At 42.9% G+C, this 27,920-nt stretch overlaps 1 protein-coding gene across 1 annotated transcript in view; it reads right to left on the reverse strand.

The window, feature by feature from the left end:
- cacna1c (calcium channel, voltage-dependent, L type, alpha 1C subunit) overlaps positions 1-27,920 on the reverse strand; it is a 309,696-nt gene that overhangs the window by 187,734 nt on the left and 94,042 nt on the right. Inside the window, exons 4-5 of the mRNA XM_055650124.1 lie at positions 14,262-14,401; positions 4,404-4,543 (exon numbers count right to left, since the gene is read on the reverse strand). Coding sequence (XP_055506099.1) covers positions 4,404-4,543; positions 14,262-14,401 — 280 coding nt within the window. The remainder of the gene's footprint in view (positions 1-4,403; positions 4,544-14,261; positions 14,402-27,920) is intronic.

Below are 27,920 nucleotides of genomic sequence, written 5' to 3' on the forward strand. Positions count from 1 at the left end.
GAAAAGTCTTTTAAGTCATCATGTTATGACACTCACATCTGCAATGGATGCTGTAATAAAATAGACACCAAATGCTTTTGTAGAATCTTGTAGGAATGAACAAAATGACCAATGCCAATATATTTATCCTTGGGAGCTATTTAAAGCTATTGGGAGTACAGATCAATAACATGCAATGCATTAGCTATTGCTCACCGCCCATCAGCAAGACTCCACTTTCTTTTTTTTCACTTACATTTTTATTGATTTTGAAGAGATATATACAAAACAGTGCAACACCATCACCATAAATAAAACAAAGTAAGAAAAACAGTAATCAAAATAAAAAAAATAAGTAGATAGGGGGGAAAAAAAGAAGTAAACAAATAAAAAACACTTTCAACAAGATCTAACGCAGTTGTATAAATTGCTACTTATTTCAGGCTTATCCCGACTGTACGAATATTAAAGGCCTTAACAAAAATCTAAGTCGGAGGTGTCAAACTCATTTTAGGTCACGGGTTGGAATGGGCAAAATGCGACTTAATGCGTGCCGGATCAGTTGTGCATGCGCGCGTGCTCCCACAGCTTAAGTTACCTTTGTTTTTTTTCCCCTCATACATCCCACGGGCCGGATTAGACCCCCTTGCGGGCCGGATGGTCTGACTCCCCTGATCTAAGTCATCACAAGAGGAATAAAGTGCGATTTTCTGATAGGACGGTGTGGAACAAAATATACCAATGAAGCTGATTTTACAGGAAATATTTCTGGTGAAGTTTCCATTTCAACAGGCCGTACCGATTGGAAGAAAATCCCCATTATGGAGAGGTGAAGAGTGGAGTATCACAATGTAGTTTCCGCAGTCCAGATCACGCAACAGTAAATGTCACTTTTTGGTCATGATCTAATCTAATGATGCATCTTAACTTAACACTGGAAAAACTATGAATACATAAATGTAAAAGTTGGCGGAAGTCCTCCCGAGAAACACCGACACAAAATAACAGATTGTCAAATACAAAAAACACATTGGCTGAAATATAAAGATAGGAACTCAAGCTGCCTTAACATTTGCGATTCGGAAATGATCCAGCAATTAAATGCAGATTTTTTAAAAAAGGTTACAAAAATAAAGAGTGAAGTCCATTTGAAAACGCTCAAGCTATAAAATAAATGTTATATATTGAGATACACAAGTCCGCACCTTCAAGCTATTAATTAGTGTCCATTTGGTTGTCCTCTTCTGCATATATTTTATTAAAATCGGGGTGTGTCATTAACAATGGCAACTTATTCCAATTTAATCATTGGAATCGAGTGATTGTTCACCAAAATAGAGTAATGAATTAATTATTTACCCTATTAATGAATGAATAGAGTAAATACACTTCTGTTACATCTGCAAATGCCTGGTCTTGTTTCACTTGCTTGCCATTTCCTCATAGACGAGATGCCTTTGTATTAATTGCTCATAATTTAATCATTACATATAGGAGGCCATTGTTCCCAACTATTCACTGATGAGAATATATTTCACTGATAATAAACCAGCCTTCATTTATAGAGCTAAAATGCAAACCACTGGTTAGCTGCAAAAATAGGATGGCCAGGTTACAGTTTGCCAAGAAGTACTTAAAAGAGCAACTGGAAAAAAGGACATATCAGAGTGATGGCAAGAGCAAAGTATGTAGGAGAGAAGGATCTGCCCAAAATCCAAAGCATACCACCACATCTGTGAAACACGGTGGTGGGGCTGTTATGGCCTGGGCATGTATGGCTGCTGAAGGTACTGGTTCACTTATCTTCATTGATGATACAACTGCTGGTGGTAGAGGCATAATGAATTCTGAAGTGTATAGACACATCCTATCTGCTCAAGTTCAAACAAATGCCTCAAAACTCATTGGCCGGCAGTTCATTCTACAGCAAGACAATGATCCCAAATATACTGCTAAAGCAACAAAGGAGTTTTCAAAGCTAAAAAATGGTCAATTCTTAAGTGGCCAAGTCAATCACCCAATCTGAACCCAATTGAGCATGCCTTTTATATGCTGAAGAGAAAACTGAGGGGGACTAGCCCCCAAAACAAGCATAAGCTAAAGATGGCTGCAATACAGGCCTGGCAGAGCATCACCAGAGAAGACACCCAGCAACTGGTGATGTCCATGAATCACAGACTTCAAGCAGTCTGCATGCAAAGGATATGCAACAAAATACTAAACATGACTACTTTCATTTACAGGACATTGCTGTGTCCCAAACATTATGGTGCCCTGAAATGGGGGTCTATATATAAACACAGCTGTAATTTCTACATGGTGAAACCAAAATGTATACAAATGGCCTTTATTAAAATCTGATAATGTGCACTTTAACCACATGTAATTTTTTCTATTACAAATCTCAAATTGTGGAGTACAGAGGCAAATAAATAAATGATGGGTCTTTTTGTCCCAAACATTATGGAGGGCACTGTATGTGCAGGGAAGAGGAGCAAACCAGGTAGTCTGGTTTCCCACAGTGAGGGTGAGGCATGTTTGATGGTTGAATTGCAGTCGTCAAGGGTGTTTGATTGTCTAGCGCTGCAAGAAATGTGTTGGTGGTAGTTATGAAGTGACTTCTTCATACTGACCTTGTTGAAGTCCGTGGCTGTGATCGGAAAGGCAACAGGGTATGGTGTTTGTTGACCATGTCCTGCAGCTCTGCTGCACAGGGAACAGCTAAGAGCATATTGTTTAAGATTACCTATTCTTTTCCCGTTTTAAAATAGTTACACCATTTTCACTCATCGCATCAGAGGAACAGGATTAGGACTTGCAGCCTTCCCACCCAGCAGACACACATGTCGGGCTGTTGTTCATCGCAGAGATCATTAGGTTCTTGATTAGTAAGGGTGTCAAACATTATGGGCAGAGGCAGGAGAATGGGGTTAATGAGGAACAGATAGATCAGCTATGATTGAATAATGGAGTAGACTCGATGTTTCAAATGGCCTTCCTCTGCTCCTATGATTTAAGGGCCTGTCCCACTTTCAAGACCTAATTCACGACCTTTTTAACTCGTGGACATTTTTCATCAGGCTAGAAAAACGCCCCGACCTACTTGATGCCGCAAGTACCTACGACTAGAATCACGACCTACCTACGACCTTGTGAGGACCATGCTGCGATTATGAGTCAAGGGCAAACTCAGCAGAGGTCGTGAGGCGGCGCGACTCTGGTCAGCAGCGGCCTCTGCAGCCTGTCCGCGTTTTTATTATTTTTTGTCTGTGTTTTTATGTAGTTTTTGTTGTTTTATGTTGGGGTGTGTGTGTGGGGGGGCGGGGGTAGGGTGGGGAAACTTTTGAATCTCTCCCTGCACTGGAGACCCGACCTTTTCTCGTCGGGTCTCAGTTGTCGTTGGGGCCGCAACGAGGAGCGGCCTCCAACAGGAAGAAGCCGGGGACTCTGGTGCTACGACTCACCGTCGCCGTCGCGGAGCTGGCCGAGACCGGAGCGGGTGGAGCGGTGGAGGAGCGCTGCTGCTGCCGGTGCTGCTGCTGCTGCTGCTGCTGCTGCCTGCTGCTGCTGCTGATGCGGAGGCTGCTGCTGCGGGTCTGCGGACGGCAGCACCGGGAGCCCGCGGGTCCCTGGAGGGAGACCGCTTTTCGGGGCTCCTGCAACGGCGACTTCTCCCGCCCAAGTTGCGGGGTCGAAGAGCTCCTGGAGCGGGGCCTAACACCACTGCCCCGCGCGGCTTGGAATGGCCGCGGGACTCTGCGAGCGCACACCGGGGTCTTTAACACCAAGACCCGGTGTGCGACCTCGCACCACCCGGCGTGGCTTTAATGGCCGCGGGACAATCGCCATCGCCAGCCGGGGGCTTTGACTTTGACTCTGAAATCGGGGGTGGGGAGAGTGCAGTGGAGAGATAAGTTTTTTTGGCCTTCCATCACAGCTATGTGATGGATGTATATGTAAAATGTAATTATGTTGTGTCTGGGGTCTATTTGTGTGTAATGTATGGCTGCAGAAACGGCATTTCATTTGGACCTCCAGGTGTCCAAATGACAATTAAATAGACTATTGACTATTGACTATTGAATTAGGTCGTGAAAGTGGGACAGGCCCTTTATGAACACAACTTGGGTTAACCTTGTGACTCACTTCTGAGTTCACAAACTATCCTGTCAGTTGAGAAGGGGACAGATTTTGACTCTTTCACCTAGCAGTCTGCCAGTCTGGTATAAATAAGGCACTGAACTTCAAGCTATTATTCGGCAAGATCTATGCTTATCCAACTTGCCTGAAACCTACACCCAGAAAATTTCCCCCAATTTTTTTAAATGTATGTCTTCATTTATGGATATATCAAAAGCCATTGAAATGCAACAAACACGGACTTGAACCTATATTTGCAACTGCATCTTTATTAAAATACTTACTGGGGACCCCAGACACTAGGCGTAGTGGCCGTAGGACTCTGAATGCTCTTAGAGCTTTGACGTCAAATCCAGCAGTTTTACCTCCGATTGGGTTCGTTCCATCTCCTTTGGTGGCTTGTTCTAAAATAGCACTAAAAAGCCTAAAAGAGAAAAAACACAAGGCATCCTTTACCAAGAACTAAGTTACTCAAAATGTGCAATCCATTTCGCTTGGATAGTCCACTTTTCCGCGTTGATTTGCTCATATTATTTAACCAACCAAAGATGTGTTTTTCTTTTTCTTTCTTTTCTAGGGTCTACTTTCTCACTTTACTTCCTTCTCTAACTTCTTTTCTAAGGGGCTTTCTTTTCCCAACACTCTTGCACTTCACGACTCTTGCGCACTTTCTTTACTTTCTTTACTTCTATCTTTTTCTTAAAGCTCAAAAAAAATGAAGCGGTACAAAAAATGTATTAAGATATATGTGTTGTGTAGTATTGTAATTTACCGTACTTCTAATAAAAATAAAATTAAAAAAAAAAAAAAAAAAGAAAAGATGTGTTTTTCTGAAGTGCCTTTATACAACTTCAGAATGTCACAAAGCAATTCCTTGGTCTAATTCAGGTCCATGACATGCAAAGAAACAAAGATATTTAAAGAATGATCAGATAATAGAAATTAAAATTGTTAATTATGTTGATTGAGGGATAATCGGTAGCTGGAATATTGCAAAAAAAACCACCCTTTTCACTTTGTTGAAGAGTGCAGTGGGAATTTATACAGCCTCCTGCCAACACATGGGCCATTTGTTAGTGTCGCATCCAAAATGTAGCATCCCCACCTCCAACATTGACCGAGGATTAGATAGTGAACCTGACTTTATACTCAAATCTCCGAGGCAGGACTTGAAACCACAGGTAGACAAAAGTGCTGGAGAAACTCAGCGGGTGAGGCAGCATCTATGGAGCGAAGGAAATAGGCAACGTTTCGGAACGAAACGTTGCCTATTTCCTTCGCTCCATAGATGCTGCCTCGCCTGCTGAGTTTCTCCAGCACTTTTGTCTGCCTTCGATTTTCCAGCATCTGCAGTTCCTTCCTGAAACCACATTATTTCTAAGTGAGAGATCGTAGCTCAAAGGTTGCTATACCACGTTTGATCTATGTTAAAATCGCATGGCTGTCACCCACTTTTTTAAATCCCGTGAATAACACAGTATTCAAAGGCAACATTTGGAACTTCTCAGTGTTAAGTTTACTTGTATGATGCTGCAGCTCTGGCCATTTCAATTATTTCCACAAGACCTGTTGTCTTGATTTATTGGAAGTTCTCAGCTGTGGGAGTCATCCAGCAGTTGAACCAATGGCCGTCGGTCCATAATGAGTTTATATTATTACACAAGCTATTGCTACAGCTACTGTATAACTATACAAACTTCAGCTGCTGCACAGTAATAGAACATAGAACAGTACCGCAAAAGAATAAGCCCTCTTCGAAAGACATTCTTGCCACAGAGGGAGTGCAGAGTAGGCTCACCAGACTGATTCCTGGGATGTCAGGACTTTCATATGAAGAAAGACTGGATAGACTCGGCTTGTACTCGCTAGAATTTAGAAGATTGAGTGGGGATCTTATAGTAACTTACAAAATTCTGAAGGGGTTGGACAGGCTAGATGCAGGAAGAATGTTCCCGATGTTGGGGAAGTCCAGAACAAGGGGTCACAGTTTAAGGATAAGGGGGAAATCCTTTAGGACCGAGATGAGAAAAACATTTTTTCACACAGAGAGTGGTAAATCTCTGGAATTCTCTGCCACAGAAGGTAGTTGAGGCCACAGTTCATTGGATATATTTAAGAGGGAGTTAGATGTGGCCCTTGTGGCTAAAGGGATCAGGGAGTATGGAGAGAAGGCAGGTACAGGATACTGAGTTGGATGATCAGCCACGACCATATTGAATGGCGGTGCAGGCTCGAAGGGCCGAATGGCCTACTCCTGCACCTATTGTCTATGTTTCTATGTTTCTATGTCCCACAATGTCCATGCCAAACTAAACTAATCCCCAGGAAAATACAAAGTGCTGGAGTAACTCAGTGGGTCAGGGAGCATTCCTCAGTAAGATTCCTGAAAATCTCTCCCGAGCAGCATTTTGTGCATATGCTCACACCTCAAGGACTGCAGCAGTGTAAGGAGGCAACTCACCATGTCCAATCAACACTGCTTCTCCTTCCATTTGCCCTCACAAGATGTGATTTATAATAGCCAATTAACCTATTAACCAGCATCTCTTTAGGGGAAGCTCTCAGGGGAAGCACAGGGAGAATGTACAACCTGCACACGGCACTGGTGACTGGGTCAATGAAGCTCCAATGCAGCAACACTAGTTACTGCACCAATGTGTTGCCCTATATAGTAAGATATTTTGTGTGACCCATTGTCCTGGAAACTTTTGAATGCTGAATATTGCAGTCATACAGAGAGGGTCATGATGCTAGAGATGGCCCAAACAGTGGTACGTTTCATGTGTGAAATGCTGTCCTGATAGATCTGTATGAAAGCAAGTTACAAGAAAGATGATCTTCAATGCATTATTTTTGATTATGCAAAGTCTTGTCTTTTGTCAACACAAGAGAAGCATGTGCAATGGGTCACTTACTTGTGGCCCACATCCATAACATGAGTGATGACAGCTGCAACATAATTAAAGACATCACAGGAGAGATTCGGTTCCCTGTTTGTGTCATTGTGAACCAAGGCTGACTTACTGCTGAGACCTATTTTACATTTATCAGTAGCCATCTTTTGCTTTTATCTTTCTCAAATACGATATAGGAGGCCATGATGCCCATTGCATTTATATTTCAGCTCAATGCAACCTCATTAATCTCCATTCATCCTAACCTGAGGACAACCTTTGGATTTGGCACCCATTTCCTGAGACGGTGGAACTGGAGGAAGAGGAATGGGAACGGGAGAAAAATGGGGAGGTGGTTGAAGTAGGTTATGTGTGGGATAGTAACGAAGGGAATGTGTTATGTTTTATTATTACTGTTTAATGTTTTATGTGTCATCCATGCCTTCATCTCCTCCCGACTGGACTACTGCAACTCACCTCTCCTTGGCATCAGCTCCACCTACATCAACCGACTCCAACTGGTCCAGAACGCAGCCGCCCGACTCATCACCCACACCAAATCCTGGTATCACATCACTCCAGTCCTCAAACAACTTCACTGGCTTCCCATCTCCCACTGGATCACCTACAAAATCCTGATCCTCACCTACAAAGCCCTCCACCATCTGGCCTCCACATATCTCACTGACCTCTTCTCCCCCTACCAACCCTCACGGTCCCTCAGATCCACATCAGCCGGTCTCCTCTCCATCCACAAGTCCAACCTCCGCAGTTTTGGGGACAGAGCCTTCTCCAGGGCAGCTCGCAGGCTCTGGAACTCCCTCCCCCAACTGATCTGCAATTCCGTGTCCCTCACCATCTTCCAGTCCCGCCTCAAGACCCATCTCTTCACCTCTGCCTATCCTTAGCCCCACGTCCCCCTCCCTTTTCATCTGTGCATTAATTACCTCATATTGTGTTTTGTATTGAATTCTGTCTTTACTTTGTGTACTAGTCATGTCTCTACTATTTATTTCATTCCCCTTACATGTTTTTCCTCTACCTAAATTTTTGTAAGGTGTCCTTGAGACTCTTGAAAGGCGCCCATAAATAAAATGTATTATTAATATTATTATTATTATTATTATTATTATTATTATTATTATTATTATTATTATTATTATTATTATTATTATTATTATTCCTAACTGTCACTGCATGTCATGTTGTCACTTGCGGGCGGAGCACCAAGGCAATTTCCTTGTATGTGAATACTTAGCCAAAAAACCTATTCATTCATTCATTCATTCAAGAGACAGAGTGCATGGAAACAAGCACACGTGGATGCAGGAGGGAAAGGGAGTTGAGGATTTGGGGAGAGAAAGGGAGATGGTCTAAAAACTGTGCTTGCTCTAAAACACAGTAAGAATATCTTCTCCACAAAGATGAACATAGTTCAGGGCAGCAGCTCACCACCATATTTTCATATACTCAATTGTTAGAGACACTCACAAAGCCAAATGAACTTAAAAATGTCAGATCAAATTTATTCAAGTAATGGGAGCGACTGCATATTAGATTTGAGCTATGTCGAGAGTAGTAATATAATGAGTTTATTGTCCCATATATTGGTAACGTGCGGTACAAATCTAATGAAAATCTTGCTTGAAGCAGCATCACAGACACATAGACTCAAGCATACAAAAATATGTTATGCATTACTTATACAAAAATGACACATAAAATTCTGCCACACGGAAAAATGAAAATGATTACGAAAAAAACATTCATTAATGAAAACGCAATTAGAAAATAAGTCCATGGTACTGCAGAATACACTGATGTGTTGAGGGCTTATGCCTGTGAAATATTGATAGTTTGAAGATAAAGGCAAGATATTAAAAAGCAACGTGAAATGCAGAGTGTGAAACAGCAGGAGGGATAAAAGAATCTGATATCTATATCGGTGAGACCAAGCGGAGGTTGGGCGATCGTTTCGCCGAACACCTCCGCTGGGTCCGCAATAACCAAGCTGACCTCCCGGTGGCTCAACACTACAACTCCCCCTCCCATAGAAACATAGAAATTAGGTGCAGGAGTAGGCCATTCGGCCCTTCGAGCCTGCACCGCCATTCAATATGATCATGGCTGATCATCCAACTCAGTATCCCGTACCTGCCTTCTCTCCATACCCCCTGATCCCCTTAGCCACAAGGGCCACATCTAACTCCCTCTTAAATATAGCCAATGAACTGGCCTCAACTATCCTCTGTGGCAGAGAGTTCCAGAGATTCACCACTCTCTGTGTGAAAAAAGTTCTTCTCATCTCGGTTTTAAAGGATTTCCCCCTTATCCTTAAGCTGTGACCCCTTGTCCTGGACTTCCCCAACATCGGGAACAATCTTCCTGCAATCCCACTCCATATCCAACCTCTCTGTCCTGGGTCTCCTCCATGGCCAGAGCGAGCAACACCGGAAATTGGAGGAACAGCACCACATATTCCGCTTGGGGAGTCTGCATCCTGCGGGCATGAACATTGAATTCTCCCAATGTTGTTAGTCCTTGCTGTCTCCTCCCCTTCCTCAGCCCTCCTGCTGTCTCCTCCCATCCCCCAGCCTTCGGGCTCCTCCTCCTTTTTCCTTACTTGTCCCCCCCCACCCCCGCCCCCGATCAGTCTGAAGAAGGGTTTCGGCCCAAAACGTTGCCTTTTTCCTTCGCTCCATAGATGCTGCTGCACCCGCTGAGTTTCTCCAGCTTTTTTGTCTACCTGAAAAGAATCCAAGTTGGTTTCAGAAATTGTCACCCCTGCCCTAGTTCACCAAGTTGGTTAAACATTGTGAGGAAATTCCAAAATCAGGGGATGGGAGAAACCTGGTTATTTCTGGATGGCTGTAGGTGTAAACATAGTGTATCACATTGAGATACAGATTACACAGTCTGGATGACACTTACAAAATAGGCTATATTCACATATGATCTGCTGCATTCTTATTTCAGGTTTTCAACATCCGTTATTTGCTTTGATTGTAAATATCCAAGAAAAATATAAACATTCCGAATATGAAACATGTTAGTTAATAGCACTTAGACAAAGCTATCACGATGGAGCAAGCTCTCTGGAAAGAACATCGAGTCAAATGTTGACCTCAGCCAGTAGGGACCTCTCACCTGTGGCATTATCACCATGACAAACTGACACCATAAGGAAAGGTCGAGAGATAATTGGTGTAAACAAGAAAAATAGTTGAATGGGTAATGAGACCAAATATTATAATCAATTCTCAGAGAGCTTGGCAGTAACTGTCTAGACCTGTAGCTCATAGATTGTTAAATCATGTTCCCAGTTAAATAAAATTGCTAAGCGAAATATATCATAATTGTGTGGAATTGAATTGGGACTGAAGTGGTCATTGTTCGTGACAGGGCCATTCACTTGCACTCTTCTAATCTGCATTCATAATGCAGCATCCTCTACAATGAAGGAACCCAACATAGACTTGGTGATCATTTTGCACAGTCCAGAAGTAACTCTGAATCTATCCTTTCTGTCTGCGGCCTCCAGCACAGTTATAACAAGACCAATTGTACGTTTTACAAACAAACCTCATCTTGACCCGGGCACAGTGGAGCCTGTGGGATTCATAAATCAAATTGTTCATCTTTCGAGAACTTGCTCGTTCATTATAGCACAAAAGATATGAGTAGAACTCGGCCATCAGGCCCCTCAAGCCTGTCCTGCACTCAAATATTATCATGGCCATTCTACTGGCCTCTACTTTTCAGTGTCATTTCTCAACGCCCCTTGTGGTGTCAGGGATGAGGCAGGGTCGACAATGAGTATTTCAGTATCCTCAATAAGGATTGTATCATAGTTGTATAGTAGTTTATTATGGATACATGTTTGTATTGTATTATGGTGGTGGGTTCTGGCTTGTTTTATTGTAGTGTAAATATTATTTTTAATAATTGAATACATTTTGTTGTAATAAAAAAAATTAAAAAAAATTTAAAAAGCTGGTTACCAAAGCTGGCCATCCGCGAGTCAAGGCGCCAGACGGTGGAGGGCTCTACCCGAGCCGGCTGCCTGCCCCCTTTTCCGGGGATACTTCCGTGCCCAGATGCGGATAGAAAGGGAATACGCCTGTCTACGGGCACCCTGAGGGAGTTCCGAGACCGCTGGGCACCGAGGGGGGTTGAATGTATCCTGGACAAGGATTGCAATATAGTTGTTTAGCAGTTGCTTAGCATATTTGTTCGTCTTGTATTATGGTGGTATTTTGTTTTATTGTATTGTAAATACTATTTTAATATTTGAATAAATATTTTTGATTAAAAAAAATTTTTAAAAAAAGAAAACAAAAAGAGTATTTCAGACATTCACCAGAGGGTGAACTAACTTGATATTGCCAACTTATGACAGCAAAGTCCAGGGCTGCATGTGGGTGATGTTCTTTGTTGTCAGGATGCACGTGTGATGCCTCTGGCGATCAGGGGTTTGTCCCGGCAGCTCAGTTCTAGTCTCGAACGAGGAGGTGCAGCGAATCAGGCATCACCCTGCTGTTCACCCTTGCTTCACCCAGGCTTGTCCTGGCAGCTCAACGTTGGGCTTGAAGGAGAGGCATGGGGGGGGGTTCAGGCTCACCCTGGCAGCTCAGTCTTTACCTCTGCCTGCGGGCGCAGTCCATCAATGTCTGTGGTTGGCGCCATGGTCTAGCCACCTAACCACCGGGTGGCGCCACGGTGTATTTTTAATGCATTGTGTACTTGGTAATGACGATTAGTTATCAGAAGACAGTGAAGAAAATATCCACAGAATAAAAACCTTATGTTTAGCTATTTGAAAATCTCTTTTGTCACTGCTGTTTACCAGCATATTTTTATAATGGACCAATTTGCGTTAAGTGTCATTTGAAAAATATATAATTCACCCTCCAATAGTCAACGGGAGCAAACATCTAGTGAGATTGCAGATAGCTGTAAGAATAATGGGGCTGGTAATAGCAGGTGTTTTGAACACATCCTTGTCATTGGCGAAGAACCTCATAGTGCAAAGGACTTTGACAGGGTCAATTTTTTTAAACATGTTCAAGGAAATGTTCTTAAACAATACATAAAAGGCTCTCCGAGATAGGACACAAATTGAGCCCCCTATTAGGGGGCAAGGCAAGGTGACTGAACACTTTGGTCCTGTTCAGAGTGATCTGTACTTCAATAATAATCTGGCAGCCAGCTTTCTAACACAGTAGTGATTGGCAAATACGTAACGCTCATAAATCAGTGGAATGTTATTTTCTGTCATAGCTAGAGATTAGACAATAGGCAATAGACAAAAGGTGCAGGAGTAGGTCATTTGGCCCTTTGAGCCAACACTGCCATTTAATGTGATCATGGCTGATCATCCCCAGTCAGATTAAATAATACATTTTAATTGCAGCTACTGGTCTACTGTATCTCGTTGCATCAACTGATAGGAACCACCAAGGATTTATTTGTGCAAAGAGCATAAGGCCGGAAGGTCGATGGGGTCAGGTAGCATTTGATAAGGAATGGACAAACGTTGTTTAGGGTCATGATCCTCCTTCAGGCTGATGGAGTAGGGGTGAGAATGCTGGCAAAAGAGGCGAGGGTGGGTCTTTGACTAGCCAGTGAGTGGCAGCAGAGGGGTGGAATGAGTGACAAAGCTACAGGTGAAAATGAGACAAAGGAGTAAAAGATAAGGGGTAAAACAAAAAGGAGGACTGAAATGTAAAGCCAGAAGGAGGCAGGTAGCAGGGAGTGGATTTAGACAGGAATGACAGTGTAGTGTAGGATTCGGGGACGGAAGATAAGTGAATGGAGGAAGTGGGAACAAGCAGGGTGACTAAAGTGGCGGAAGATGGTGGGAGAAATATAGGTGCACCAGGGTGGCGTGAGCTGTGCAGGGGAAAGGGAGGTGGGTAGGAGGGACACTATTTGAAATTGGAGAATTCATTGTTCATACCATTGGATTGTATAGTACTCAAACAGAATATGAGGTGCTGCTCTTCCAGTTGGCATCTGGCCTCACCCTTGGCAATGGAAGAGGCCAAGAACAGAAAGGTCAGTCTAGGTCTTATAGAAACTTATAACATTATTAATGGATTGGACAGGCTAGATGCAGGAAAAATACTCTCGATTTTGGGGGTGTTCAGAACCAGGGGTCACACAGTTTAAGAGTAAGGAGTAGGTCATTTAGGACTGAGATGAGGAAAATCTTTTTCACCCTGGGAGTTGTGAATCTGTGGAATTCTCCGTCACAGAAGGCAGTGGAGGCCAAGTCACTGGATGTTTTAAAGATGTAGCTCTTGGGGCTAACGGAATCAAGGGATATGGGGAAAAGGCAGGAACGGGGTACTGATTAAGGATGATCAGCCATGATCACATTGAATGGCGGTACTGGCTCGAAAAGCCGAATGGCCTACTCCTGCACCTAATTTCTATGGATCTATGGGAAGAGGAATGTGACCTGAAATGGTCAGCTCCAGGCCTTGTCAGACAGAAGGTACACAAAAATGCTGGAGCAACTCAGCGGGTGCAGCAGCATCTATGGAGCGAAGGAAATAGGCAACATTTCGAGCCAAAACCCTTCTTCAGACTGATAGGGGGCGGGGGCGGAGGGGAGAAGAAAGGAAAAAGGAGGATTAGGAGCCCGAGGGCTGAGGGAGAGCTGGGAACGGGAGGAGACAGCAAGGGCTAACAGAATTGTGAGAATCCAATGCTCATGCCACCAGGATGCGGACTCCCCAGAAGCAAATGTGGCTGTGGTATCGAGTCTGGGTTAGGATGTGGTCATAGAGTTGGAGGAAAGGGGGAATCACAGAGTGGGAGCAGTTACAGAGAAGGTTGTGAAACTGTCTCCGGAGAGGGGAAGAGAACTTCTTCAAAGTAGGCATACCTTGAGGAGATTTCGCAGAGGAGTAGACCAAATGTTTAAGAAGGAACTGCAGAAGCTTGCCAGATAGAGCTCAACTGTCCAATAAATTGTCCCCTAGTCTATACTTGGTCTCGCTGAAGTTAAGGACACCACATTGGGAAGCATCCAATACAATAGGCGAGGTTGGAAGAGGTGCTTGTGAACCTTGGTCTCACCTGGACGGTTGCCGAGGTCCCAGGATTGAAGTGAGGGGGGAGGTTTTAACAGTTTGTGAAGTTCACATTATTGAAGACAGTGATAAACGCATAATTATTAAATACATTCCAATAGTTTACCGAGGGGGAAGACAGCTTGGAGCAAAAGAGATGTCCACTCACCCTACAACCACTATAATGAAATCTAGTAAATTCCAGCCGTTCCTGAGGTACGCATTGGGATGAAAGAGAAGTCCATAAGCTATTACTTTCAAAAAAGCCTCCACTGTAAAAATGATGAGAAACAGGTATTCCACTCGCTCCTGTAAGAGAAAAATAGATAAAATCGTGTTATCACGTTGATATTAGTATGAAATGAAAAAAAAACATGTGCAAATTAGATTGGAGATTGTCCACTAATTAACAGTATCTTAATACAAATCCAAGCAAACCATTCCATGTACCGCTGAACCCGAATATATTTGAGGGTCCATCCATATGCATATTAAAATCAAGTTTTAAAAAATAGGTTCAGAACCAGGCTATATGGATTCCACAACTCCCCACTCTCTCACCCCCCCCCACCCCCCCATCTTGTGTACTTATTTATACACTGAAATCGAAATCACAGCATTAATAATAATAATAATGGATGGGATTTATATAGCGCCTTTCTAGATACTCAAGGCATTTTACATCGTATTATTCATTCACTCCTCAGTCACACTCGGTGTTGGTGAGCTACTTCTGTAGCCACAGCTGCCCTGGGGCAGTCTGACGGAAGCGTGGCTGCTAATCTGCGCCTACGGCCCCTCCGACCACCACCAGTCACTCACACACATTCACACACATTCACACGCAGGCAGAGGTGGGTGAAGTGTCTTGCCCAAGGACACAATGACAGTATGCACTCCAAGCGGGATTCGAACCGGCTACCTTCCGGTCACCAGCCGAACACTTAGCCCATTGCACCATCTGTCGTCCCACAGCATTCAACATACTCACCAGTTGGCTCAATATTCAATACTCGACGTACTCAACCAATGGCTCTAATGGATGCAAAATCTAACAGCTGTAAATCTATGGGAAGAGAAATTTCACCCCATTCCAGTCTTCTCTCTTAAATTCAATAGAAGATGGGCCCATTCTTATTTCTCAGCCCAGGAATCAATCTGGGAAGTGTACACTACACAATATTCAAGGCAAGTATATTCTGAAGAAGGGTTTCGGCCCGAAACTTTGCCTATTTCCTGCGCTCCATAGATGCTGCTGCACCCGCTGAGTTTCACGAGCATTTTTGTCTACCTTCGATTTTCCAGCATCTGCAGTTCCTTCTTAAATACGAGTATATTCTTCCTGAGTATGGTGACCAATACTGTGCAACGTGTAGTGCAACTGTTTAGTTCAAGGAAGGTTTTGAAAAAAATAATAATCAAATTATTATTCAAAGGCAGGAACGGGGTACTGATTGGGGATGATCAGCCATGATCACATTGAATGGCGGTGCTGGCCCGAAGGGCTGAATGGCCTATTCCTGCACCTATTGTCTATTGTCTATTGAATTGCCTGAATTGTCTGATGAGGAAATGTCATATTGATTAGGCCTGCATCTATTAGAGTTCAGAAGAGTAAGAGAGGCCTTGATTGAAACATTCAAGATCCTAAAGGGTCTTGGCAAGGTGGATCTGGAAAGCATGTTTCCTCTATTTAGAAAATATAGAACTGGGGGTCACTGTCTAAAATAAAAGGTCATTCAATTAAGGTGGAGATAAGGCAGAATTCTATCTCTCTGCGGGTTGGTTGTAAATCTTTGAAATACATTCTCAAAGGACAGTAGGAGGTAAAGTCTTCGAATATGTTACAGCATTTTTAAAAATAGACTTTAAAAGAAAGGAGATGAATAGTAATTGCAGGGAGACGGCAGAGTTTTAGGTAATGAACCACATGGTAAGGGTTACCGTACTAAAGTATTTTAAGGCAAAACGTATCATTCAATTTGATTTAGCGTTCCAATGAAAATGACTAAACAAACAGAAGTAAAAGTTTTTAATAGTGGACAGGCATGAGAAAAGATCCAGCAAAATACACTAGAAACAGCTACTTGGAGATATATCAGTATCTGAGAAACAAGCATTAAAGGAAGTGTCAACAATGGCTGAGGTAAATATATTCCCTACGAGAGGAAGAGGGATATCGGACTGCAACAACTTCAGATTCTAGATTGCAACAACTCCTTACTCTTCACTATCATCTCCATAGATGTTGTCCAACATACACAGTAGGGTATGAAAGGCAGTTTATGACAAATAGCAAAAGCTTAATACTGAAAAATCCTTAAGGAGTGCAGAAGATACAATGGCAAGATTATAAAAGGAAATTTGGGATATGAGGGGTAACTGTTTTACCACAGTGTGGTTCTTTCTGGAACGTGCTGTCAGAAGAGGTTGTTAAAGGATTAGGCATCATTCAATGGGATAAATCCTCAGGCACTGGTGAAATATAATTCAAAATAAATGGACCAAATTGTCTCCTTTTGTGCAGTAGGTCCCTATTATTTATTTCAATGCTACAGAGAGTGTATAGCTTGATCATTAACGAACGACCATTGACCCAAACGGCAGAGTTAAATCCCACAAGAGATGGGAAATGTAAACTCATGTGATTAAATACATTTGGGATTTTGCAAAAAATAGGCTAGTTAATGGTAACGTCAAAAAATCCATCAGATTCACTAATATCCTGCAGGAAGAGAACATTATCAAATTGAAATTGACCTTCATGTCACTTCAAACCTCCCAATGTGATTAGCTATTAGCTACTTCTGAAATAACCTAACGATCACAATCACAATAATACTTTATTAGTCAAGTATGTTTTGCAACCTACGAGGAATTTCATTTGTCAAGTCAGTCATACAAATAAAAAGCAACGGAACACACAGAATACATTTTAACATAAACATCCACCACAGTGACTCCTCCACATTCCTCAATGAGATGGAAGGCAGGAAAAAGTCCAATTTCTTCGATAGCAATAAATGCTTCCTCATTAGTAAGATCCAATTCTGGTGAACGAATAAAGTTTGTATCATCTGAAATTTAGCACCCTGCACCCCCAAATCTAGGCCAGCCATCAATATACGTTAAAATAAAAAGCAAGAGCTTTAACACCTATCATAGTGAGGGTGAGTTAATAGTGAAGATTGCCACTATTCACCTCCCTCCAGACCAAAAATACAGCTATCCAGCACCACTCTTTGTTCTCTGTTAACTAACCAACTATCTATATTTTATGCCATGCATTTCAACTTTGCTTATAGGCCTGTCAGATACAGGACTCTTCGCCATATTGGTCCATTAATCTCATCTCATCCTTTACCTCCTCAAAAGATTAAATAATTTCCCTTCAAATATATATGTTAAGAAACAGAAATCATTTGAGAATTAGCAAGTTTGCAGATGATACAACGGTAGGTGTTTTGGCAGATAGTGAAGATGGTTGTGAAAGATTGCAGCAGGATCTTGTTCAGTTGGCCAAGTGGCTGATGGAATGGCTGATGGAATTTAATGCAGAAAAATGTGAGGTGTTACATTTTGGGAAGTCTAATACGGGCAGGACCTACACATGGTGAACGGTAAGGATCTGGGTGGAGTGGGAGTACAGAAGGATCTAAGAGTGCAGGTGCATAGCTCCCTGAAGGTGGAGTCGCAGGTAGATCGGGTGGTCAAAAAGGCAAATGGACATTGGACTTCATCAGCCAGAGTATTGAGTATGGAAGTTGGGAGGTCATGTTGCAGTTGTTGGTGAGGCCACATTTAGAGTAGACAATAATGCTGGAGAAACTCAGCGGGTGAGGCAGCATCTATGGAGCGAAGGAAATAGGCAACGTTTCAGGTCGAAACCCTTCTTCAGACACAATAGGCAACGTTTCGGGTCGAAACCCTTCTTCAGACTTATGTTTTCTAGGCCCCAATTCCCTCATCTTCACCATGGATGTCTAGTCACTCTACACCTCCATCCCCCACCAGGAGGGTCTCAAAGCCCTCCGTTAAAACTACGACCACATTTAGAGTATTGTGTTTAGGTCTGGGCACTGTGTTATTGGAAAGAGGCTGACAGGCTGGAAAGGGAAGAGAGAAGATTTACCAGGATATTGCCAGGACTAGAGGGTCTGAGCTATAGGCAGAGGTTGAGTAGGCTGGGACTCCATTCCTTGGAGCACAGGAGGATGAGGGGGTGATTTTATAGAGGCGTATAAGATCAAGGTTGGGTAGATGCACAGTCTCTTGCCCAGAGTAGGTAAATCGAGGACCAGAGGACATAGGTTTAAGGTGAAGGGGTAAATATTTAATAGGAATCTGAGGGGTAACATTTTCATACAAAGGGTGGTGGATGTATGGAACAAGCTGCCAGAGGAGGTAGTTTGAGGCTGGGATTATCCCAACATTTAAGAAGCAGTTACACAAGTACATGGATAGGACAGATTTGGACGGATATGGACCAAATACTGGCAGGTGGGACTATTGTAGCTGGGACATGTTGGCCGGTGTGGGCAAGTTGAGCTGAAGGGCCTGTTTCCTTCTGTATAGAATGAGTGATACAGTGTGTTTGTACAGGGTCTTGGTGAGACCACACCTAGAGTATTGCGTACAGTTTGGGTCTCCAAATCTGAGGAAGGACATTATTGCCATAGAGGGAGTGCAGAGAAGGTTCACCAGACTGATTCCTGGGATGTCAGGACTTTCATATGAAGAAAGACTGGATAGACTCGGCTTGTACTCGCTAGAATTTAGGAGATTGAGGGGGGGGGATCTTATAGAAACCTACAAAATTCTTAAGGGGTTGGACAGGCTAGATGCAGGAAGATTGTTCCCGATGTTGGGGAAGTCCAGGACTAGGGGTCACAGCTTAAGGATAGAGGGGAAATCCTTTAGGACCGAGATGAGAAAAACATTTTTCACACAGAGAGTGGTGAATCTGTGGAACTCTCTGCCCCAGAAGGTAGTTGAGGCCAGTTCATTGGCGATATTTAAGAGGGAGTTAGATGTGGCCCTTGTGGCTAAATGTATCAGGGGGTATGGAGAGAAGGCAGGTACAGGATACTGAGTTAGATGATCAGCCATGATCATATTGAATGGCGGTGCAGGCTCGAAGGGCCGAATGGCCTACTCCTGCACCTATTTTCTATGTTTCTATGTTTCTATGACTCGGATAGAGGATTACCTCTATTAGGTTTGCAGAAGCAACAAGCAATCAGTCAAATTAAAAGGAAAAGTCGACGATAATTAGCAAGGTGATAATAAATTAACTTTGGTCCTGTTTACCAAGAATGAATCTATTCACCTAGTTATGTTGGACAACGGTTTCATTCCTTGACGAGATAACATTAAATGAATCACATAACTCTGTGCCTTTAACAGAGACAGCTTTCATCTTGCATATAAAACATATTCCCCTCATTTCCCAGTCCACATGGAAAGTTGGACCATGTCTGCTCATGTGCAAAGGTGTAGCCTATCTGCAAATTAACAGACAATATCCACCAACAATGCATCGCATCCGAGTAGATCTCGCACAACAAGAACAATACCAGGAGGATCATCAAGTTCATGCCAGGCACCTAAATAAAAGGTGATGATTATTTAATACATCTATGGGCTCTTTACAATATGTTCCTGCCAGTGTCACCCACATAAAACTACTCATTCAAATAGATTGAATAAGTGCAGGAGTAGGCCAATCGGCCCTTCGAGCCAGCACCTCCCTTTCAAAGCATGCATAAAAGGCATAAGCTAATCTGGAAATGACGGTATCATTGCCATTGCCACTAATGTTATCTGGTTTCACCTTGTAGGAAGTGATACTGTGCAAGCCCTATCACATCTGTCCACCAGTGACTTCAGCTGTCCTATTGTCATTGAATGCAGTGTTAATGCCAATTACAGCCAATCTCATCTCACCTTCTAAAGCAACAAGTGCTGGTATACTCAACAGACCTGGCAACATCAACCCAGTGTTTGGGGCCATATCAAAGTTTTGTAACCAATTACTGTGTTCTTAACGTGATACTAAATTGTTTTGGCGGTTCAGGTAAATTTAAAAAAAAATCAACAACCATTTCACATCGCTTGGCTTTTCACATGACCAAGCTCCTCTTAATCAGAATGTTTTGGTACTAACGTGGTGTTGTTGCAAACATTAGTCGAGCTAATAGAGAAGATTGAGGGGGGATCTTATCGAAACTTACAACATTCTTACAGGGTTGGACAGGCTAGATGCAGGAAGATTGTTCCTGATGTTGGGGAAGTCCAGAACAAGGGGTCACAGTTTAAGCATAAGGGGGAAATCTTTTAGGACCGGGATGAGAAAAACATTTTTCACACAGAGAGTGGTGAATCTGTGGAATTCTCTGCCACAGAAGGTAGTTGAGGCCAGTTCATTGGCTATATTTAAGAGGGAGTTAGATGTGGCCCTTGTGGCTTAAGGGATCAGGGGGTATGGAGAGAAGGCAGGTACAGGATACTGAGTTGGATGATCAGCCATGATCATATTGAATGGCGGTGCAGGCTCGAAGGGCCAAATGGCCTACTCCTGCACCTATATTCTATGTTTCTATGTTAATGTACGGGCACCCTGAGAGAGTTTCGGGACCGCTGGGCACCGAGGGGGGGGGGGGGGGGGGGGGAATGTATCCTGGACAAGGATTGCAATATAGTTGTTTAGCAGTTGCATAGCATATTTGTTCATCTTGTATTATGGTGGTGTTTTGTTTTTATTGTATTGTAAATACTATTTTAATATTCGAATAAATGTTTTTGATTATAAAAAAATAATAATAATATGTTAGAAATGATATTATTTGGCTCCACATGATACAATAGAGATATTAATTCCTACATAATGTAACCTGTCATTGAAAAGAATTGTTAAGAAGGATGTGCCTGGCAGTGGTTGTCTTCTGTTCTGGAAATTAACCACTCAGCCACTTATCATTTTTATTGTAAATTCTGTGGTGGTGGCCGTTTGCTTTGTTGCTCCTGCCAACTGCTGGAAGCAGATATCACAGTGTTGTTTCTTTCGTGGCAATGATTTGTTTTTCTGCAGATTGCACGGGACAACTATAACATATGTATGCAAATTAAAAGTCTTGAATTTTTAATGAACATAACATTTGATTCTTATAACTATTACTGCAATAAATGTTCTGACATTATCTGCCTCAGAGGGCGGTGGAGGCCGGTTCTCCGGATGCTTTCAAGAGGGAGCTAGATAGGGCTCTGAAAATAAGCGGAGTCAGGGGATATGGGGAGAAGGCAGGAACGGGGTACTGATTGGGGATGATCAGCCATGATCACATTGAATGGCGGTGCTGGCTCGAAGGGCCGAATGGCCTACTCCTGCACCTATTGTCTATTGACAAGTTTTTCCAGCACATTTTTCTGTTATGATTGTAAGTCACATGGTCACAAGTGATAGGAGCAGAATTAGGCCATTCGGCCCATCAAGTCTACTCCGCCATTCAATCATGGCTGATTTATCTCTCCCTCCTAACCACATTCTCCTGCCTTCTCCTCATGACCCCTGACTCCTATACTAACCTACACTGCATGGATCCCATTTCTGTACAATGAGGAACATTGCATCGTCAATACCTCAGCAGCCCTGGACATGACTTGGTTAAGGGGGTGAATGCATCGCAGGTTGTTTCTGAAGTGACGTCGCAGACCTTTGATTTACCTCCTCCCAGGCTTTTCATGGGCTGTACTCTCTCAGCATCCTTGAGGCCCTATCTCCCATAGCAGGAACCAGTTAATACGGACACGGACAAGATACAAGTAGGGGTGCAGGTTTACTGTCATGAGCACAAATTCTGCGAGGTGCTGGTGCAATGAAAAGTCTTGCTTGCAGCAGCATCAAAGGCACATAGACCTTGATGCTGATCAGTAGGACAGTAGACTCATTGGAAATGGTGCCTCACTATGGCTCACTATGAGCTCCAGATGAAACGGAGAGCATGTATAGTCATCCCCTCGAGCCCCATTCTCCTGTCTTATAGGAGCAAAGCACAAAGTGCTGGAGGTACCCAGCGGGTCAGGCAACATCTGTGGATGAAATGGACAGGCAACGTTTCAGGTCAAGACCCTTTTTCAGATGGATTAGGGTAGTGGGGAGAAAGCTGGAAAAGAGATGTGGGAATGATAGATGGATTTGAGTGGGGGGGGTGAGGAGTGGGGGGGGGGGTATTTGACAGATGGGTGGAGTAATGTCAAGATGATAGTTGTTCCCTGTAATTATTGTTGCTTTGTAAATGAGTCCACTCCGCTCCATTCAAAAGATTAGTGATCAATAACGTGAATTGGATATAACGTGATTGATGAATCAGGAAATGCTCTTTGTACTAACAGGCCAAATTTGTTATAGTGCTACTTTGATCAGGAAATGGAAAACCACTTCAGACGTACTAGAGAAATTGATAAGCAGGAACAAAAGCTTTTAAAAAGCAGCCTGGGGAAAGTAAACTCAACCTCCCCGCAGTAATCGGAAACCATTGTCTCCTAAGTACACAGTCTATTAGTTTCTCCGCAGTTGGCCATTAAAATTGACATGACATTGCTTTAATATTCACTTGTGTATTAATACACTGTTAAACAAAGTAACATGCAGCTTTTAGTATCTTTGGCATGCAGTAACAAATAGAAACTTGTACGTATTAAAAAGGCAGCAGAGAAAGAAGCATTGTTATTGGGAGTCTGAAAATCTATTTCCTAACTCATTTTTCACTATTGACACAATCGATTTATAAAGCAGTTCTCTATAACATGAGATTTCTTAGTAACTCTACTATCACATAATAGCAGAACTACCGGTACTAGGGCACGTTCCCTACCCTTTTCCGTATTCCATATAACAATAACAGCAGCAGGGAAAACAGGCCATCTCGGCCCTTCTAGTCCGTGCCGAACACTTATTTTCCCCTAGTCCCATCTACCTGCACTCATACCATAACCCACCATTCCTTTCCCGTCCATATACCTATCCAATTTATTTTTAAATGATAAAATCGAACCTGCCTCCACCACTTCCACTGGACGCTCATTCCACACAGCCACCACTCTCTGAGTAAAGAAGTTCCCCCTCATGTTACCCCTAAACTTTTGTCCCTTAATTCTCAAATCATGTCCTCTTGTTTGAATCTTCCCTACTCTCAATGGGAAAAGCTTATCCACGTCAACTCTGTCTATCCCTCTCATCATTTTAAAGACCTCTATCAAGTCCCCCCCCCCTTAACCTTCTGCGCTCCAAAGAATAAAAACCTAACTTGTTCAACCTTTCTCTGTAACTTAGTTGCTGAAACCCAGGCAACATTCTAGTAAATCTCCTCTGTACTCTCTCTATTTTGTTGACATCCTTCCTATAATTAGGCGACCAAAATTGTACACTATACTCCAGAATTGGCCTCACCAATGCCTAGTACAATTTTAACATTACATCCCAACTTCTATACTCAATGCTCTGATTTATAAAGGCCAGCACACCAAAAGTATTCTAATGTACAGTAACAGTCTCGTATGTTTGTGGCTGGCATTGCAGGATTAAGAAACAGCTGATTATTATTACTTCCTCCTACTCCCTTTTCTAACTAACGGTTTCATTACTTGGGTATCTGAAAAGAAAAAGGGATAGTGGGTGGGTTACGTTGAGTGGAGAGGAGAAAATAAGTGGGATGGTTTAACACCATATCCATCAGAAAAGATAGTTGGATGGAAAAAATACTACAGGTACTTCACTTCCAAAAATTAATTCTATTAAAACATAGGATTTGCAGCACACAATTTACATGTGATATGTTTTTATAAACAACCGTGTGATAATGACCAAATAATCTGTTTTTAGTAACGTTTTAGGGCGAGCATGTGTTGGCTTGGGAAATAAAGCCAGTTCTTGTCAAAAACAAGTTAGATATCATAACAGACACATCAAGAACAATAAGTTTCTGGAATTTTCCTGTGGAAATGGTGAATATATTGTGATTAAAGGTGTTCTTATTCATGTAGATAAACCTTTATAAACTTTGAAAAATGTGTTCCTGAAACAAAACAAGAGCATTTGACCCATCAATCCTGTTTCAACCATTAAGCACCTATTGACACCAGTACCTTTTTAGGGCCATCACAGTGGTACAGCAGTAGAGTTGCTGCCTTATACCATTGGGTTCGATTCTGACTACGGTTGCTGTCTGTACGGAGTTTGTACTTTCTCCCTGAGACTGCGTGGATTTCCTCCGGATTCTGCAGTTTCCTCCCACATTTTCACCATTTTCAGTACAATCCATGTCGTTCAATTTACAAACTAGATTTAACACACGACATCAGTTTCGCCTTTACGTATATTCTATGAGACAAACATCACAAAACACGACCATTTGACCCATCAACACTGTTTCAACCATCAAGCACCCATTTCCTCCAGTTAGTACCATTTTATTTTACCCATATTCCCATTAACTGCCACCAGATTCAAGCTCCCATCTTCACATCAGGACGGTCACGGTGGAGTAGCGGTAGACTTGCTGCCTTACTGCGAATGCAGCGCCGGAGACCAGGGTTAGATCCCGACTATGGGTGCTGTCTGTACGGAGATTGTACGTTCTCCCCGTGGGTTTTCTCCGAGATCTTCTGTTTCCTCCCACACTCCAAAGACGTACAGGTTTGTAGGTGAATTGGCCTGGTAAATGTAAAAACTGTCCCTAGTGGGTGCAGGATAGTGTTAGTGTGTGGTTGGCATGGACCCAGAGGGCCGAAGGGCCTGTTTCCATGCTGTATCTCTAAACTAAACTAAAGATCGTTGTGCCAATGAATCTGCCAATCTACATCCTTAATGAGTGGGAGGAAACCAGAGCTCCCACAAGCATCGGGAGATGTGTTAAACCTCACACAGAATGCATTTCTTTCCTTTTCCCTGGAGATTTGGATGTCATATCTCTGTGCATCCAATCCAATTTCAATCTCCTGATGGAAACATAGAAACATAGAAATTAGGTGCAGGAGTAGGCCATTCGGCCCTTCGATCCTGCACCGCCATTCAATATGATCATGGCTGATCATCCAACTCAGTATCCCGTACCTGCCTTCTCTCCATACCCCCTGATCCCCTTAGCCACAAGGGCCACATCTAACTCCCTCTTAAATATAGCCAATGAACTGGCCTCAAATACCCTCTGTGGCAGAGAGTTCCAGAGATTCACCACTCTCTGTGTGAAAAAAGTTCTTCTCATCGTTTTAAAGGATTTCCCTTTTATCCAAGCTGTGACCCCTTGTCCTGGACTTCCCTAAAATCGGGTGCCAATCTTCCTGCATCTACCTGTCCAACCCCTTAAGAATTTTGTAAGTTTCTATAAGATCCCCTCTCAATCTCTTAAATTCTAGAGAGTATAAACCTCAGTCTATCCAGTCTTTCTTCATAAGACAGTCCTGACATCCCAGGAATCAGTCATATCTCTCTGCACTCCCTCTATGGCAATAATGTCCTTCTGATGAAATGGAAGACTTCCTGCTGCTTTTGCAAAAATAGACCACAGTAATGGACCACACTAAGAGTAAATTGACCAGGTTGGTTTCAGGAGTTGGCAGGGAGCATCATTCCCACAATCCCCATTGTTACATTTCTTTAGTGATCAGACACACTCAGTTCTTGCTGCTTGTCCTGGTTTCTCCAATCTTATTCCCCAGCACACGGAAACCAAAATAAAAACTGTAGATTCTGGAAATGATCAATAAAAACTGAAAGTGCTGGAAAAATCAGCATGTCGGACAATATATTTGGAAACAATAAACATTTCAGCTCTGTGACCCTTCGTCAGAACTGAACAGACCTGAAATGTTTAAGAAGGAACTGCAGATGCTGGAGAATCGAAGGTTACTTCGATTCTCCCCAGCTATTTACAATATATATTAATGATCTGGATGAGGGAATTGAATGCAGCATCTACAAGTTTGCGGATGACCCTTCAGGTCAATGGACCTAGCCACTCATTAATTAGAACAATACTGCTGATGTATTGTAAAGCAGAGGTATTCAATTGCAATTCACGCCCCCCACCCACCTCCCCCCCCCCATAAAATCCTGGAGTCAGTTATAAAAGATGGGATAGCAGCACATTTGGAAAGTGGTGAAATCATTGGACAAAGTCAGCATGGATTTATGAAAGGTAAATCATGTCTGACGAATCTTATAGAATTTTTCGAGGATGTAACTAGTAGAGTGGATAAGGGAGAACCAGTGGATGTGTTATATCTGGACTTTCAGAAGGCTTTCGACAAGGTCCCACATAAGAGATTAGTGTACAAACTTAAAGCACACAGTATTGGGAGTTCAGTATTGATGTGGATAGAGAACTGGCTAGCAGACAGGAAGCAAAGAGTAGGAGTGAACGGGTCCTTTTCACAATGGCAGGCAGTGACTAGTGGGGTACCGCAAGGCTCAGTGCTGGGACCCCAGCTATTTACAATATATATTAATGATCTGGATGAGGGAATTGAATGCAGCATCTCCAAGTTTGTGGATGACACGAAGCTGGGGGGCAGTGTTAGCTGTGAGGAGGATGCTAGGAGGCTGCATGATGCCTTGGATAGGTTGGATGAGTGGGCAAATGCATGGCAGATGCAGTATAATGTGGATAATGTGAGGTTATTCACTTTGGTGGCAAAAACAGGAAAGTAGACTATTATCTGAATGGTGGCCGATTAGGAAATGGGGAGATGCAGCGAGACCTGGGTGTCATGGTACATCAGTCATTGAAAGTAGGAATGCAGGTGCAGCAGGCAGTGAAGAAAGCAAATGGTTTGTTAGCATTCATAGCAAAAGGATTTGAGTATAAGAGCAGGGAGGTTCTACTGCAGTTGTACAGGGTCTTGGTGAGACCACACCTGGAGTATTGCATACAGTTTTGGTCTCCTAATCTGAGGAAAGACATTCTTGCCATAGAGGGAGTACAGAGAAGGTTCATTGATTCCTGGGATGGCAGGACTTTCATATGAAGAAAGACTGGATAGACTTGGCTTGTACTCACTAAAATTCAGAAGATTGAGGGGGGATCTTATAGAAACTTACAAAATTCTTAAGGGGTTGGACAGACTAGATGCAGGAAGATTATTCCCGATGTTGGGGAAGTCCAGAACTAGGGGTCACAGTTTAGGATAAGAGGGAAGTCTTTTAGGACCGAGATGAGAAAATCATTTTTTACACAGAGTGGTGAATCTGTGGAATTCTCTGCCACAGAAGGTAGTTGAGGCCAGTTCATTGGCTATATTTAAGAGGGAGTTAGATGTGGCCCTTGTGGCTAAAGGGATCAGGGGGTATGGAGAGAAGGCAGGGGTGGGATACTGAGTTGGATGATCAGCCATGATCATATCGAATGGCGGTGCAGGCTCGAAGGGCCGAATGGCCTACTCTTGCACCTATTGTCTATGTTTCTATGTTTCTAACTCAATTTTGGAGAGTGCGTCCATCACATTCTGTTAATGCCTTCTCTGGGTCCAAACTAAGACAAAGTCCGTAACTCTCTTCTGCATGGGAGTGATAATATCCACTTGTAGCACGAGGCTCTCAGAGATTGTTCTGCCAAGAATGACATAGGGTTGAATCATGAGAAGCAGCAGTCCAGACCAACATTGGCTGGATACTGGATAGAATATTATAAACCATCTTAAGGACTGCAATAAGCAGCTAATTTTGCATCTCTTCCTTCTCCACATTTGCTGGGTCATAGATTCTAATCTTCTGCCTACAAGCATTGGATTGTACACTGCTAGAGATATGACCCAACTAAGTCCCATACAGCGA

This window comes from Leucoraja erinacea, chromosome 19, assembly GCF_028641065.1.
Source record: "Leucoraja erinacea ecotype New England chromosome 19, Leri_hhj_1, whole genome shotgun sequence".
Lineage (NCBI taxonomy): Eukaryota > Metazoa > Chordata > Chondrichthyes > Rajiformes > Rajidae > Leucoraja > Leucoraja erinaceus.